Here is a 17,207-nt window from a genome sequence, read left to right on the forward strand (position 1 = left end):
ATGGCTTCCAGTAGTTGTGTTGGACATTTTCCATATCTGCTATTGGGTCCCCGGAGCACAGATTCACACGAAGTGGCAACCAACCTTGCAGGATTCAACAGGATTTATTTGAAATGCATATGCAGGACAAAGGCACAGTGCGATAAGCTCGCAATCTGCACACCCCAGTCAGGGGGCGCCCACTTTTTATACATTTGCAGAATACAATACCACCGGATTTCTTGTAAAACCACCTGATTTCTGGGAAATCGAAAGTTATAGCAACTTCCTATGTCCTTACATAGGCTTGCCCCCCCCCCCTTCCTGCAATGGCCCCACCAGCCTCTCCACACCACGGAAATGTGCATTTCTGAGTCTGCTTATCTCTTTACAACCTTGAATAATAAACATTTGAGCCTGTTCCATCAATGCCATCGTTGTTCTCCTGACGGACCTCTCCTTTCTCAGAAAGGCCATGGGGGGGGTGTCTTATGGCCCTACAGTTGCAAGCTATGCACCCGAGCTTTGGTGGACCACAGACAGAGACTCCCTTGGATATTGCCATGCTTGGGCAGGGATATAAGGGGTTTGTGGTGGTCCTTGAGACTGTAAGGAAACCTCTGAGCCGTTTAGTACAATCCAGCTGTGAAAGAAAGCTACCCTGGCCTTGTGTTGCTGGAATTTAACCTCTCACTGCATCCATACCCCCGCCCCCATTGACGTCTGTGTCCCAGAAGCTTGTCGGTGAGGCAATGCACCCCTCTGCCCGAAAACGTTACCCCACACCGGATCTGATTGACACTTTCCCTTCCTCTAATATGAGAAAGCCTCTCCTCTCCTGAAGCGGCCTCATTTGCTGTGTGGTTTCTCCCCAACAGCCTTCCTTCCTTCCTTCCCCATTCGTCTTTGCAGAACCACAGCTTCTGCACTCCTCTCTGGGCAGAAAGGGAGCCGTCTGCCCCAAAGAAAGCAGAGTTGTCCCACCCAGCCTCCTGTCTTGTTGGGGTGAAGGGTCCAGCCAAGCACAGCGAGCGACCTGGGGGTCACTGGCGGCTGAGTGGAAGCAGGAGCGGCCGGAGGAACCCAGGCATCCTGGTGGTCCTGCTGGCGGCAGCATCCAGCGTGTGAAGTCCCACAATGGGGAGGAGGCAGGAGCGTCATCGGAGCCTAGCAGGTGAGGCAAACAGGGGTGTCAGAGAAAGCCTAGGCATCTGGCAAGGTGCTGAAAGGGAACCGCAACAGGTTTTCCTCTTTTTTTGTGGCTGCATTCCCTGTGGCTGTGTCCATTTGTATAAGAGAGGAGGGAAGAAGGGGTGGGAGCAGACCAATTTGACAACATCCCTGCCCATGGATCCTCAGCAACAACAACAACAAGTGGTTTCTTTTAAAATTGTAGACCAATGCAGAAAGAAGGAAGTTTGCAAGCATGCAGTTGAACACACACAAAAGCAACATACAAACAGACGTACGGTGTATTCCCACGCATGTTGCCTCAGAAGAAAGTCCTGTTTAGTTTAATGGAACTTACGTACTTCCATGTAGGGGTCAGTTTTGATTTTCTCCGTATCTCGTTTTTCCAATCTCAAACTCGGTTCTCCACACTTTGAAGCAATTTGTGATTTTATTTTTAAACGCTCGTTGAAATTGTTCCGCAAATTAGTGGGCATTTCTCCTAATAAACATGCTTTTGTGTGCAGTTTTGACTAATTGTGCGCACTTTTCGGAAGCAATTTCTTCTAATGTAATGCACTTTTCTATATTATGTTCTGCTAAGAACATATTTCATATTTATGCGAATTTTCTCCACAATATTCAGCTTGGTAGGGGAACTACATCATAAAATTCAATAAAGTGAGAATTTTGAAGGATGTCTTTATTTTCATTATTGTACTGTTTTGGGACATGCAAATCTGAGAGACTGATTTTCATGTGAACTGAATCAAATTTCATGACTATTGGCAGCTGCATATATATGTGTGTGTGTGTGTGTGTGTGTGTGTGTGTGCGCGCGCGCGCGCCTAGTACAGGTGTTTTTGTTTTCTTCTCCACAACACAGCCTCCATCCTGAGTTCTTGTTTCCTGCTGACTCAAGCCCAGGGCAAGACCGAAATACACATCACAGTTGACCCAAATGTGCTGAGAGAAGGACAAAGTGTCACCTTAACACCAGGAATTGTTGATCTGAAGCAATACCGCGGCTGCACGTGGTTTCGAGGGACACTTGAAAACAAAAATCGAATATTTACCTATGCCAGAGCTCCATTTGAGGATCGGCTAAATGGACCTGCCTTCACAGGGAGGGAGACTGTAGACCCATTTTGCTCCCTTCGCATCACACTTTTAAGGCTAAATGACTCGGGAATGTATACATTGACAGTGGGTTTACCTGTGATACTCAAAACGGGGAATGCAAACCTAACTGTCTTAGGTATGAATCTCGCTTCCTTTCCCATCTTTAATGCCTTTAGAAGTAACCTTTTATCCCTCCAAAGTTGTGTCCTCAGTTCAGTTCTTGACTAGATTTATGATTATTATATCCTCCAATGAACTTGCCCCCAGTACATCTACCGCTCTAGAGAAGTCCAGGCACAACTGCTGAGTTCAGTAACCACAAGCAAATAATGAAGGTTTGGAAAATAAGTTTTCCTTTAGGTTCCAGCTGTGGGATGGTTCTTTTCAGCTTTTAGTTTCCCAGCACAATGTGGTAGCTAGTCCGAAAGCTCTCTTTTCAACTTCATAGAATGGGTGTTTTGCTCAAAGGGGAGGTCTCTTTCCCTTCCTTTTTCTCTCCTTTACCATAATCTTAGTTTTCAGGTTAATAATAATAATAATAATAATAATTTATTTATTTATTTATTTATTTATTTATACCCCGCCAATCTGGCTGGGCTTCCCCAGCCACTCTAGGCAGCTTCCAAAAAAATATTAAAATACTGTAATACATCAAACATTAAAAGCTTCCCTAAGCAGGTCTACCTTCCTGTTAACTCAGTGTTGCAGGAAATGTTATAGCACAGGGGTCAGCAATTTTTTTCAGCAGGGGGCTGGTCCACTGTCCCTCAGACCTTGTGGAGGGCAAGACTATTTGTTTTGGAGGGGGATGAACAAATTCCTATGCCCTACAAATAACCCAGAGATGCATTTTAACTAAAAGCACACATTCTACTCATGTAAAAACACACTGATTCCCGTACTGTCCGCTGGCCGGATTTAGAACATGTTTGGGCCGGATTCGGCCCCCGGGCCTTAGTTTGCCTACCCATGTTATAGCTGAACAGAAGAGCCAGCCAGTGGCGTAGCGTGGGTTGTCAGCACCCGGGGCAAGGCAAGTAATTTGCGCCCCCTAACCCGTGGATTTTAGCACTCAAGTGCGAGCGCGCCCTCGGATTTTTCCGGTAACACTTGACTTTATAGAATCATAGAATCGTAGAGTCGGAAGGGACCCGATGGTCATCTAGTCCAACCCCTGTGGTGATGATGATGATGATGATGATACATTTTATTTATACCCCGCCCTCCCCAGCCAGAGCCGGGCTCAGGGCGGCTAACACCGGTAAAATTACAATAGAAACATAATGGGGGGAGGGACCAATTTAAAATACAGGTTAAAATGCAATTTGAAAAGCAGCCTCATTTTAAAAGTAGCCCACAAATCAAAACTGTAAGGGGAGGGAAGGCATAAGGGTCCCACTGAGTCCAAACCAAAGGCCAGGTGGAACAGCTCTGTCTTGCAGGCCCTGAGGAAAGATGCAGGACCACGCAGCTGTCCCGTGCGGGGATCGAACCTGCAACCTTGACATCCCTATTTCCATAGGGTTCGGGTTTCCGAGTGGCTAGGGAAACCAAGCTGGATGGGGAGGGGAAGCCACAAACATGAGTCTGACCAAACTGCGGGAAGCAGTGGAAGACAGGAGTGCCTGGCGTGCTCTGGTCCAGGGGGTCACGAAGAGTCAGACACGACTAAATGACTAAACAACAACAACAATAATAATGTATGAAGTTACATTGAAAGACCTACATTGGCTCCCTGTACGTTTCTGAGCACAATTCAAAGTGTTGGTGTTGACCTTTAAAGCCCTAAACGGCCTCGGCCCAGTAGACCTGAAGGAGCGTCTCCACCCCCATCATTCTGCCCGGACACTGAGGTCCAGCGCCGAGGGCCTTCTGACGGTTCCCTCCCTGCAAGAAGTGAGGTTACAGGGAAGCAGGCAGAGGCCCTTCCTGGTAGTGGCACCTGCCCTGTGGAACGCCCTCCCACCAGATGTCAAAGAGAAGAACAACTACCAGACTTTTAGAAGACATCCGAAGGCAGCCCTGTTTAGGGAAGCTTTTAATGTTTGACGTATTAATATATTTTTTGGAAGCCGCCCAGAGTGGCTGGGGAAGCCCAGCCAGATGGGCAGGGTATAAATAATTTATTTTTATTTTTATTTGACACCCCCCAAGCCAAGGAGATAAGTAACTCTACAACTTCACAAGTCATCTGAAGGGAAGTTTTTTTAAATGTTTCATGTTTTATTATATTTTTATCCAAGGTGACTGGGGCAGCCCAGTCAGATGGGAAGGGTATAAATAATAAAATTATTACTATTATTATTATTATGGAATAGGGCGTCTCAATTTTATTTGATGAAATGTTGCAAGGTATTCCGATTAATGCTTTTTATAGGATATTGGACACGGTGCGAGTTTATGGCTGCCAAGTATTGGCCTGAAAGGAAGCGCAGCCGGCGTCAGAGAACTGCTGGAGGATGGAGCTTGCAAGTGTTAGAATGCAAAACGCGGACAGGTTCAGGCACGCAAGAAGGTGGGGGAAAGGGGAGCCCGGATGGCTCAGTTTAAGAGCACGGCGCTGATAAGGCCAAGGTTGCAGGTTCGATCCCTTGTAGGGGGCAGCGGCGTATTACTGCATTGCAGCGGGTGGGACTAGATGACCCTCGGCTCCCTTCCAGCTCGACAGATTCTATGAAAGCACATGGAGCGCGGAAGTTGCATTGCAAGTAGTACGGGGGGGGCGCAAGGGTTGCAGAGAGAGAGAGAGAGAGAGAGGGAGGGAGGGAGGGAGGGAGGGAGGGAGGAACTGGCCCTCCGCTGGACAACTGACCCGGCCGGGCTCTGTTTCCCAGGGAAGCAGCAAGAAGTTGCAATCCAAAGTTGCAGAAGCGCCCTGCTCCTTCTTCCGCGGAGGGAAACGCTCCTGCGGAGGCAAGAGGCAGCGAGGAGGCGACGAGGTGAGGCTTTTGTGAGGTAGGGAGAGGAAAGACGGGGGAGGGAACCCAAGGAGGATTTGCACGAGAGGGAATGAAGGGGAAACGCGCCTCCCACGCGGAGCACTTTTCCCCGGGAAATGCACGGGGTGGGGTCGTGGCTGATCCGTGCTGCGCACTTGCGTCGTGCGGCCCAAAGTGCTGCAGGATCGCCAATGCAAGACCCCCTTTTAAAACCTCCCCCTCCCCCAGCTCTGGAAAAAAAGGGGGAAGGGAAGGGAAGGGAAGGAGGAAGGGTATGGCGTCAGGGTGCGGAGGCTGCCCGTGCCCGGCCAGGCGTCGGTGGTGGCGTCAGCGCTGCTGCAGCGGCTGCTCCTCCTGCAAGCAGTGAGTGGAGCGCAGCCGCAGCGGCGGCGGGGGGGGCGCGTGCGCCAAGGCGCAAGGCTGGCGGTGGCGGCGGGGAGCCCGTCGGAGGAAGGAACTTGTCCCTTCCCTCTGGACTCGCGCCCCCCGCAGATGTTGCGCCCGGTGCGGCTGGCACCCCTGGCACCCCCCACGCTACGCCACTGGAGCCAGCAAGGCTGGAGGGAGGAGCTGCTGGGATTCTCGACTTTCTCTTGTCTGATGTTGATTTCCTGATTTCTCTCCTGGAACACATGAAAGCATTTTGTTGTTTGCCTTGTCTAGCGCTAGGGAAAGCACAATATCTGCCTCAGGCGCCAGATTTTGGTGGCTATTGAAGATGGCCAGGGTATAAATATTATTATTATTATTATTATTATTATTATTATTATTATTATTATTATTATTATTTAGCAGCAGATTATTGGATTATTAGAAATTACGGTAATTATTTTAAATAGGATTGGGAGCTCTGCTTGTGTTCCCCATCTTAGCCTTAGCTTCTCCTACTTCCGGTTCTGCTGGAGCCCTCGCTGGGACCATTATCGGATCTCTGGCTGTGATATTGGTGCTGATGGGAACCCTGACTTACGTCTTCCTCCGTGAGTAACACCAGCACTGGCCCCATGGTTCAGACCCTCCGTGTCCCTATTTTCCAGGGACGCCCCTGATTTAGAGAAGGCATCCCGGTTTCTGATATGATCCCGGAATGCCCTGCTTTTCCTTAGGACGTCTCTATTTTCATCGGAGAAATATTGGAGGGTGTGGAGTTATGCGACCCCCGAGCCAAGTAGATCAGTAACTATACAACTTTTAGAAGACACCTCAAGGCAGTCCTGTATAGGGATGGTATTTTGTTTTGTTTTGAAGTTTAATGGGCAGTATATAAATAATAAATAAACTGGAGAAATGTTGGAGGATGTGGACTAGTTTGTCCCTATTTTATCAGAGAAATGTTGGAGGGTATAGAGTTATCTGACCCCCCCCCCCGAGCCATCTGAAGGCAATCCTGTATAGGAAAGGGTTTTTATGTTTAATGTTTTATTATTATTTTTTCATATATGTTGGAAGCTGCCCAGAGTGGCTGGGGCAACCCAGGAAGATGGGTGGGGTATAAATAGTAAAATTACCATTATGGAAATGGACGCCCCTATTTTCATTGGACAAATGTTGAAGGGTATGCATAGTTCAGGGGTCGCTCTTCATTGAGCTGCTGATGGCCTCAACAGACACACAACACACTCACTTTCACTCTCTCTCTCTCTCTCTCTCTCTCTCTCTCTCTCTCTCTCACACACACACACACACACACATACACCAACCATTGGGGCCACACAGACAAGCTTGGCTCCCATTCAAAAGCCACAGTGCACCCACACACTGCTGAAACAGCTGCCTGAGAGACTAGAGGGGAGTGGCAGCACAGCTGGGTTCAGCCTAAGTAGAGACCCTTCTGAGCTCCTGGGGTCCTCAGCCAGTGCATGATCTGGCAACAGGCAGAAACCACTGGAACCTTCCAGGCTGTTTTGGTGCTTTTCCTGCTATGGGGCAGGAAGCAGATGCGGAACCCAGGTTGCTTCCACTCTGTGGAATTATTCTTATTATCAATTATTAATAGTTTTTATTATTTTTATTTATTATTTATACACCGCCCATCTGGCTGGGTTTCCCCAGCCACTCTGGGCGGCTCTCAACAGAATATTAAAAACGCGATTGTCAGGGGTTTAGGAGCAGAGGCACGGGCAAGGGAGGAAACAGAGAGCGAAGGGGAGGAGGCAGAAGAAAAGATGAGTGATGACGACGACCCGAGATCTCCTAGTCTTTCTAGTGAATCAGAGGATTCACAGAAAGGAGCACCAGTGGCCAGGGCAAGGGGGGCACCCCAGGAAGATAGAGCCAGAGGGGACTCAGGGGGGAGCAGCTGGAAATCGGGACCAGCGTCACCGCCAGGAAGCAGGGAAGAGGAAGGGAGCCAGGGGGGAAGCGCTGGCAGCTCACCACAGGAGGGAGGGCATGAGTCAGGAGTGGCCACACCTCCATCGGGGAGCGAAGAAACGGTTAAGAGGAAGGTGGAAGGTTGGGCGCGCGCGCCAAGTTCAAATGCAGAGGAAGGCGGCGCAGTAAGCAGCCCCGAAAGGGAACCAGGTCCTAAAGCCCGGCGCAAGGAGGCAGGAGGGTCCGGGTCAGCGTCAGAAGAATCCCGGAAGGAAGAAGCCCCGGGGGGTAGAGGGACCCAGAGGAGGACAGTCAGGCGGAAAAGGTGGAGCAAGGCTAGGATATTAAGTTGGTGCACACGGGGCGGAGACTCAGACGGAGCTTCGCCGATCTAGCTACTAGACGTAGAGTTTGCGCGCAGCAGCGTGAGAATGGAAACTGTAATTCAATAAAGACTTTTACTTAATGATCGCTGGCTAGCGTGATCCTCTGTGAGCTAGGATCTTCAAGCAACTCTGACAGTAAGCTCCGTCTCCCCATTGTGGGCATCTACAGCCTCGAGGAGGGGAGAGAAACAGGTGCCTACTAGCGAGCTCACGAACGGCAGACGACATGACGGCTGAGCAGCAGATAGAGGACCTCAGAAAAGCAGTGGCACAACTGAACGCCGAGGTTCTCGCATCCAGGAAGAGAGAGGAGGAGGCAGCTGCCGCCTGCAGGGATCTCCAGGTCAGGTTAGACGTGCTGACAAAGCAGACACCCCGGCAGGAGGGAATTGGGTTGGCGAGACGGACAGGCGGGCTGGTCTCTCACTTCGATGGGAACCTGCAACAGTATCCCAACTTTAGAGCCGACGTACTGTGCGCACTGCAACTGCTGCATAAAGACTTTAGAGATGAACAAGAGAGAGTGGGGTTCATCATGTCCCATCTGCATGGGGATGCGAAAGCATGGCTACGCAATTTATGGAGAGATAATGATCCGGCGCTCCAGAATGCGGATGCCTTTATTAAAGCGATGGATGGGTGCTTTTTATCAAGTATTGACGTGGATCTTGCACGGAAGGAGGTGCATGGGCTGAGACAGAACAGGGCACGCGGGAGTGGCACAGAAGGAGCGCATCAACGAAGTCACGGAGATTTTGGACTCCAGATGGGGGGAAGAGGGGGTAGAATACTTTCTCGCCAAGGAGGGCACCCCGGCCAGTGCGAACAGCTGGGTGCCGGGCTACGCCTTAGACGAACCTCTGCTCAAAGACGAGTTTCATGCCCTCTTCCCACATAGACCTATGCCAGCAGACTTTTTCGACGACTGGCTTTTCACGCCCACGCTTTCGGCCAGCACGTTCCGGGGGTTCGACTCGGACGAGGAACCGACACGAGACGTCCGTTCCCCGGAGGGGTCACCCTCGGGATCCGCCTCAGAACCCTCGTATTGGTGGGACGATAGGCCAGAGGAGCAGTTCCGCAGAAAGTGGCTGGAATGCTCAGGACGAGCAACGCCGCCAGGAGGAAGTGAGGGAGAGACGGACATGGACATTTTCGGGGACGACCCTGGTTTCGAGCACGGCGGCACAGAGATGGAAGCGGAGGTGACCGTCGTCGACGAGAGCAGGGAGGAAGACCCGGGAGACTTCAGATGGAGGCCCGCCACGGGAAGCGACCGATATCCGACGTTCGTCCCTTTGCAACAGCAGCCCCCAGCTCCAGCACCGGAAGGAGGGGAGGGGGGAATGGGGGGCTTCGAGGGGGGGATGGATGTCAGGGGTTTAGGAGCAGAGGCACGGGCAAGGGAGGAAACAGAGAGCGAAGGGGAGGAGGCAGAAGAAAAGATGAGTGATGACGACGACCCGAGATCTCCTAGTCTTTCTAGTGAATCAGAGGATTCACAGAAAGGAGCACCAGTGGCCAGGGCAAGGGGGGCACCCCAGGAAGATAGAGCCAGAGGGGACTCAGGGGGGAGCAGCTGGAAATCGGGACCAGCGTCACCGCCAGGAAGCAGGGAAGAGGAAGGGAGCCAGGGGGGAAGCGCTGGCAGCTCACCACAGGAGGGAGGGCATGAGTCAGGAGTGGCCACACCTCCATCGGGGAGCGAAGAAACGGTTAAGAGGAAGGTGGAAGGTTGGGCGCGCGCGCCAAGTTCAAATGCAGAGGAAGGCGGCGCAGTAAGCAGCCCCGAAAGGGAACCAGGTCCTAAAGCCCGGCGCAAGGAGGCAGGAGGGTCCGGGTCAGCGTCAGAAGAATCCCGGAAGGAAGAAGCCCCGGGGGGTAGAGGGACCCAGAGGAGGACAGTCAGGCGGAAAAGGTGGAGCAAGGCTAGGATATTAAGTTGGTGCACACGGGGCGGAGACTCAGACGGAGCTTCGCCGATCTAGCTACTAGACGTAGAGTTTGCGCGCAGCAGCGTGAGAATGGAAACTGTAATTCAATAAAGACTTTTACTTAATGATCGCTGGCTAGCGTGATCCTCTGTGAGCTAGGATCTTCAAGCAACTCTGACAAAAATATCAAACATTAAAAAGGCTGCCTTCAGATGTCTTCTAAAAGTCAGATAGTTGTTTATGTCCTTGACATCCGAAGGGAGGGCGTTCCACAGGGCGGGCGCCACTACCGAGAAGGCCCTCTGCCTGGTTCCCTGTAACCTCACTTCTTACAGTGAGGGAACCGCCAGAAGGCCCTCGGCGCTGGACCTCAGTGTCCACTGCATTTCATTCAAACACACCTCATGCATTGCTTATTCAGTCACTGGGAGTTTGTTGTTTTCAGAACACAGAAAATTCAACTTTTAAAAAAAACTTAGTGGAATAGCTGGACAGTTTTGCCAGGTATAGAGGCCTTATTGCCCTGCTATTCTGGCCAATCGTGGTCCATAGACCAACTTCCTAAATTATCCTAAGAAACTTCTTTGTCCTCTCCATTAGTTTGACCCACTTCTTTCAAATAGCATTGCATTATTATTATTATTATTATTATTATTATTATTATTATTATTATTATTCTATATCACCCTTCTTCAAAGATCATTGGGTGGCTTACAATATGCAAGACTCATAAGAATATGGAAAACTGAGAAAGGGAATAATTTTGCTGAAGATTGCTTGATGTTACACTGCTGTCGCAGGCCGGTCTGTAGAGTCTGCACTGGAGTAAGGTGTTCCGTGTTAAGACTTTATTCCCTGACTCCCCCCCCCTCCAGGTGTCCGTCATAGGAAGGACAAAACTTCTACCACAACCTCTGCGGCCACACCCACCCCTCAAATATATGAGAATGTTCTTCCACCAGGACAGAGAAAGCCTGAGGTAAGTGACTTGGGATGGGTATTTGTCATGAGAGAAATACTCCTCAAGCATGTAGTTATTTCAGAGTGCCCACTGACATAGAAATGCAAGCCCATATCCCCCCCCTCCCCAATTTCATCTGAATTTACCCTTTCAAGCGGTGGGGAGGGGGATGCGCGCAATGAAATTCAGACACGTGGTTTACATACTTATGTATGTGCTTGCCTTGTAAATTTATGAGCATTTAATTTATATATTTGAGACCTCAAATTCTTATAACAGCCCCTTCCAACTCTACAATTTTGTGACCGATGAATGATCTTTGCCATCTTTTTCTCTTTGTTGCAGATTGAGCCTGAAAGCTCCTCTGAGGCTGGCAATGTATATTTGGTGAGTGGAAATCCCTTGCGCGTTCAATGTCAAATATGTTCCAAATATCTGTTGTTGGCCGGAGCCCCTTGGCAGCTATCACGCTTCATCAATGCAGTCGGATCTACATGGGCTTCCAGTTTATTTGCATTCCATGCAGGGCCATCTTACTCATAGGCACTAGGGGTGCGGGGCATCCGGGCGCAGTCTCTCAGGGGTGCCAGGCCGAGAGTCCGGGGCCGAGATTTGAAGTCCGGGGATTGGGAAGAGTCAACAGCCGCTGCTGAGCGGAGCAGAACAGAGCCCATCAGAGTACAAAGCTCTTCTGCTGCAGGTGAGCGGGGCACTGAGGCAGCCGGCCAGCCCTGCGCTCCTGCTCGCCTGGGATTGGTGGGCCGTTGAGAGGCCCGTCCAGCGCACGCTGCTCACACGAGGCACCTGGCTCCGCTCAGCCGCCTCAGTCTCGACTGTTGTTGCACTGGGGTCTGCTTGCCCACCCCTTCAGACGCCTGGCCCCAGCCTTGCTCTGCTGCCACCGCTGCCTCAGGCTACTCTGTTCTTGTTGAGGCGGCCGGCCAGGCCAGCTCTGCTGCGCGCGCCTCGCTGGCCCACCCTAAAAAAGGTCAACAATTTTGGGGTTCCCCCTACAACTCTGGGCAACCTGGGGGGGCACCGGATGGATCTTTGTACCCTGGTGCTGCATAGACGGCCCTGATTCCATGCAAAGGAGACACAGTAAAAGGGCTTATACCAGGCATCCCCAAACTCGGCCTTCCAGATGTTTTGGTACTAAAACTCCCATCATCCCTGCCCACTGGTCCTGTTAGCTAGGGATGATGGGAGTTGTAGTCCCAAAACATCTGGAGGGCCAAGTTTGGAGATGCCTGTCTTATACACATCCACCTTTGGCTCTGTGTGTCGCCGTTTGCTCCAATTTGATTGTTAGAAGCAAGTTTTCGCAGGGAAACTGGTGAGGCAAAAGAAAAAATAGCAACTTTGTTGTTTGTTGTTACTGGACCTGGTAAGCCCAGCCAGGTGAGAATGGGTGAGCCCTAGCTCATGCAGAATGAGGGCAATTTGCAAATGAAAATGTGTTTGTGGCTTCCACCTGAGCCATCTCCATTTTCTCTTTAGGCCTTGCAGCCGACAACCCAGTCTGTATATGAAGAGATAAAGAGATAACAGATGGACCCCACAACCTTCTCTCCACTGCTGAGGCCTCTCCCGGGCCCTCAAGCCTCTTTCCCTTTCCAATTTCTTCCTTTCAGTTGCAGCCAAGTGATTGTCGGGACCAGGACATTTTCTCTTCAGGGCTTAATCCTTCTGGAAATCCTAGTCCTTGCTCTGAACACAGGAGCCAGCCTTGGTTCCCGAGGGTCTTTCATGCTGTATGATGGGAACAACTTGCAGATACTGAGACAGAGACGCGAGGGAACCTCTCCCTGGAAAAGGCCGGACTGAAATCCTTGAAATCACACCTTACATGTCTAAAGGATTGGCGCTGAGGGGGAAGAAAGGAAGTTGGCAAATCCTCATTAAAACCCACCAGCATCTTTCTCCTACTGGACACATTTTTGTAGGCCGTTTTGAAGGATGTTCTAATTATTGCAAGCAATTTCTCCTAATATGAGGCATGGTTTCCTGAGATTTCCATGGATCAATTCTTTTCAATGCACACTTTCACCTAATATATGCATTCTGGCACTCATAGCTTGGTCATTTCAAAGTTTAGACAGTGGCGTAGCGTGGGGGGTGCCAGGGGTGCCAGCCGCACCGGGCGCAACATCTGCGGGGGGCGCGAGTCCAGAGGGAAGGGACAAGTTCCTTCCTCCGACGGGCTCCCCGCCGCCACCGCCAGCCTTGCGCCTTGGCGCGCGCACGCCCCCCCCCCCCCGCCGCTGCGGCTGCGCTCCACTCACTGCTTGCAGGAGGAGCAGCCGCTGCAGCAGCGCTGACGCCGCCACCGACGCCTGGCCGGGCACGGGCAGCCTCCGCACCCTGACGCCATACCCTTCCTCCTTCCCTTCCCTTCCCTTCCCCCTTTTTTTCCAGAGCTGGGGGAGGGGGAGGTTTTAAAAGGGGGTCTTGCATTGGCGATCCTGCAGCACTTTGGGCCACACGACGCGAGCGCGCAGCACGGATCAGCCACGACCCCACCCCGTGCATTTCCCGGGGAAAAGTGCTCCGCGTGGGAGGCGCGTTTCCCCTTCATTCCCTCTCGTGCAAATCCTCCTTGGGTTCCCTCCCCCGTTTTTCCTCTCCCTACCTCACAAAAGCCTCACCTCGTCGCCTCCTCGCTGCCTCTCGCCTCCGCAGGAGCGTTTCCCTCCGCGGAAGAAGGAGCAGGGCGCTTCTGCAACTTTGGATTGCAACTTCTTGCTGCTTCCCTGGGAAACAGAGCCCGGCCGGGTCAGTTGTCCAGCGGAGGGCCAGTTCCCCCCTCCCTCCTTCCCTCCCTCTCTCTCTCTCTCTCTCTCTCTCTCTCTCTCTCTCTCTCTGCAACCCTTGCGCCCCCCCCCCGTACTACTTGCAATGCAACTTCCGCGCTCCATGCGCTTTCATAGAATCTGTCGAGCTGGAAGGGAGCCGGGGGTCATCTAGTCCCACCCGCTGCAATGCAGTAATACGCCGCTGCCCCCTACAAGGGATCGAACCTGCAACCTTGGCCTTATCAGCGCCGTGCTCTTAAACTGAGCCATCCGGGCTCCCCTTTCCCCCACCTTCTTGCGTGCCTGAACCTGTCCGCGTTTTGCATTCTAACACTTGCAAGCTCCATCCTCCAGCAGTTCTCTGACGCCGGCTGCGCTTCCTTTCAGGCCAATACTTGGCAGCCATAAACTCGCACCGTGTCCAATATCCTATAAAAAGCATTAATCGGAATACCTTGCAACATTTCATCAAAGAAAATTGAGACGCCCTATTCCATAATAATAATAATAGTAATAATTTTATTATTTATACCCTTCCCATCTGACTGGGCTGCCCAGTCACCTTGGATAAAAATATAATAAAACATGAAACATTTAAAAAAAACTTCCCTTCAGATGACTTGTGAAGTTGTAGAGTTACTTATCTCCTTGGCTTGGGGGGTGTCAAATAAAAATAAAAATAAAAATTAATTATTTATACCCTGCCCATTTGGCTGGGCTTCCCCAGCCACTCTGGGTGGCTTCCAAAAAAAAAATTAATACGTCAAACATTAAAAGCTTCCCTAAACAGGGCTGCCTTCGGATGTCTTCTAAAAGTCTGGTAGTTGTTCTTCTCTTTGACATCTGGTGGGAGGGCGTTCCACAGGGCAGGTGCCACTACCAGGAAGGCCCTCTGCCTGCTTCCCTGTAACCTCACTTCTTGCAGGGAGGGAACCGCCAGAAGGCCCTCGGCGCTGGACCTCAGTGTCCGGGCAGAATGATGGGGGTGGAGACGCTCCTTCAGGTCTACTGGGCCGAGGCCGTTTAGGGCTTTAAAGGTCAACACCAACACTTTGAATTGTGCTCAGAAACGTACAGGGAGCCAATGTAGGTCTTTCAATGTAACTTCATACATTGTTGTTGTTGTTGTTGTTTAGTCATTTAGTCGTGTCTGACTCTTCGTGACCCCCTGGACCAGAGCACGCCAGGCACTCCTGTCTTCCACTGCTTCCCGCAGTTTGGTCAGACTCATGTTTGTGGCTTCCCCTCCCCATCCAGCTTGGTTTCCCTAGCCACTCGGAAACCCGAACCCTATGGAAATAGGGATGTCAAGGTTGCAGGTTCGATCCCCGCACGGGACAGCTGCGTGGTCCTGCATCTTTCCTCAGGGCCTGCAAGACAGAGCTGTTCCACCTGGCCTTTGGTTTGGACTCAGTGGGACCCTTATGTCTTCCCTCCCCTTACAGTTTTGATTTGTGGGCTACTTTTAAAATGAGGCTGCTTTTCAAATTGCATTTTAACCTGTATTTTAAATTGGTCCCTCCCCCCATTATGTTTCTATTGTAATTTTACCGGTGTTAGCCACCCTGAGCCCGGCTCTGGCTGGGGAGGGCGGGGTATAAATAAAATGTATCATCATCATCATCATCACCACAGGGGGTTGGACTAGATGACCATCGGGTCCCTTCCGACTCTACGATTCTATGATTCTATAAAGTCAAGTGTTACCGGAAAAATCCGAGGGCGCGCTCGCACTTGAGTGCTAAAATCCACGGGTTAGGGGGCGCAAATTACTTGCCTTGCCCCGGGTGCTGACAACCCACGCTACGCCACTGAGTTTAGATAAGTGAAAATTTAGAAGCATGGCTGCAATTCAGTTCTCATGATCCAGAAAGAGACCTCATTCCATACTCTCCAACATTTCTCCGATGAAAATAGCGACGTCCCATTCCATAATTATAATTTTACTATTTATACCCCACACATCTTATTCAGTTGCCCCAGCCACTCTGGGCAGTTTCCAACATATATAAAAACATAATAAATCATTAAACACTTAAAAAAAACCTTCCTTATACAGGATTGCCTTCAGACAGCTTGGGGGTCGGATAACTCCAACATTTCCCCAATGAAAATAGGGATGTCCTAAGGAAAAGTGGGGCATTCAGGGATCAAATCAGAGACCGGGACGTCTTCTCTAAATCTGGGACACTCCTGGAAAATAGGGACACTTGGAGGAGGGTCTGTTATTCTTGAGAAGAAGTCTCTCCTCTTGTGAGGGTCACTCATCTGCTGCCTGGTTCCCCCCGGCAGGTTCCGGACTAAAATGACCTCCTTCCTCATTCCTCTTTGCTATCCATCAACTGCAGAACCATATCTCTAGCACAGGGGTAGGCAAGCTAAGGCCCATGGGCCACAAGCAGCCCACAGGGGTCGTTTAAAAGGCCCACGAGCCGCCTCCGCACCGAGCTGCTTGCTCGGCAAGTCCCCATGCGCTGCACTAAACCAGCGCAGTGAGGAGCAGGGACTCACTTCTGTAGCGCCGAAAATTGCATCTGCACATGTGCATGTTGACATTTCCATTCCACCTTAAGGAGCAGACGTGTGGAATTGTTGCGTGTCACATGTCTGTTTACATTCCAGCACAGCTTGCTGTGTTTTTATCTGTTCTCTCTGAGATGATGAGAGAGAGAGAGAGAGAGAGAGAGAGAGAGAGAGAGATATGTTTCTTTGTCCTGATTTATGATTAATAAATCTGAAGATGTATCATGCTTCCATAAGCCTCACGCCTATTCTGTGTGTGCAGTTCAATCAGCTGATAGTGTGCACTGGCTGAGTAAGCCCAGGTTGCTGATTTACGTCAGAGCAGAGGTGATGGTCTTCACAGCAGGATGGCTGGAAGGAGACTGCCCAGTCCGGGCTAGTCAGCTGACCTCCCGGCCCTCTGCATGCCAACAGCGCAGACACCGGAAATTGTGTCTGCACAGACGAGCGTGTGCGCAGTCCAGCCCATGGAGGGAACTCCACTGGAGTGAACTGGCCCAGGTGAGGTAAACCTTGCTGTCCCCTGCTCTAGTACTTCTCTCTGACATCCCATCAAGGGAGATAGCTTCCTACAGGGCAATGGTGCCAGCCTCCTACCTCATTGGACTGGACTCAGTCCAGCAGGCTGAGAGGGCGGTCGGGAGCCACAGGTGGGTGGGTGAGTGTTTGGTAGGGAGAGGAGCCAGAGGAACGCAGTCATCCTCCTGCTGCTGGCGAAAGAATCCAGCTTTCCAGGTGAGGTGAACTGGGGAGACAGTGATGGGTGAGGATGATTTGCTCTCTGCTCCATATCAACCACAAGTGTCACTGCTGAGAAAACTTCCAGAAATCCCAGTCAAGCTTGCAAAAATTTACCACTTGTCTGATAACAAATGTTGGAAATGTAAAGAAATTGAAGGTACTTTTTTTCACCTTTGGTGGACGTGCCCAAGGATTAAGGCTTTCTGGGAGATGATCTGTAATGAATTGAAAAGGGTATTTAAATATACCTTCCCTAAGAAACCAGGGGCCTTTCTCCTGGGCATTGTCGGCCAGTCGGTGCAAAAGAAAGACAGAACTTTTTTTATGTATGCTACAACAGCGGC

At 50.9% G+C, this 17,207-nt stretch overlaps 2 protein-coding genes across 7 annotated transcripts in view; both read left to right on the plus strand.

The window, feature by feature from the left end:
• The window catches only part of LOC308590453 (cell adhesion molecule CEACAM21-like), a 43,137-nt gene that overhangs the window by 17,183 nt on the left and 8,747 nt on the right, over nt 1-17,207 (plus strand). The window lies entirely within an intron of this gene.
• On the plus strand, nt 855-12,874 carry LOC308590528 (cell adhesion molecule CEACAM6-like). Of its 6 annotated transcripts, XM_081200655.1 has the most exons (7): nt 855-1,066; nt 1,106-1,153; nt 2,036-2,407; nt 6,050-6,190; nt 10,719-10,822; nt 11,150-11,191; nt 12,305-12,874. In XM_081200655.1, exons 2-7 carry the CDS (start codon nt 1,117-1,119, stop codon nt 12,350-12,352), a joined length of 744 nt encoding a protein of 247 aa, XP_081056781.1. In that variant the 5' UTR covers nt 855-1,066; nt 1,106-1,116; the 3' UTR covers nt 12,353-12,874. The 6 variants fall into 6 exon arrangements, with proteins under 6 accessions (XP_081056781.1, XP_081056780.1, XP_081056782.1 ...); XM_081200654.1 differs by having other exon boundaries at nt 855-1,153; XM_081200656.1 differs by having other exon boundaries at nt 855-1,153; nt 6,083-6,190.

The sequence above is a fragment of the Podarcis bocagei genome (assembly GCF_964188305.1).
Source record: "Podarcis bocagei genome assembly, chromosome: 7".
NCBI lineage: Eukaryota > Metazoa > Chordata > Lepidosauria > Squamata > Lacertidae > Podarcis > Podarcis bocagei.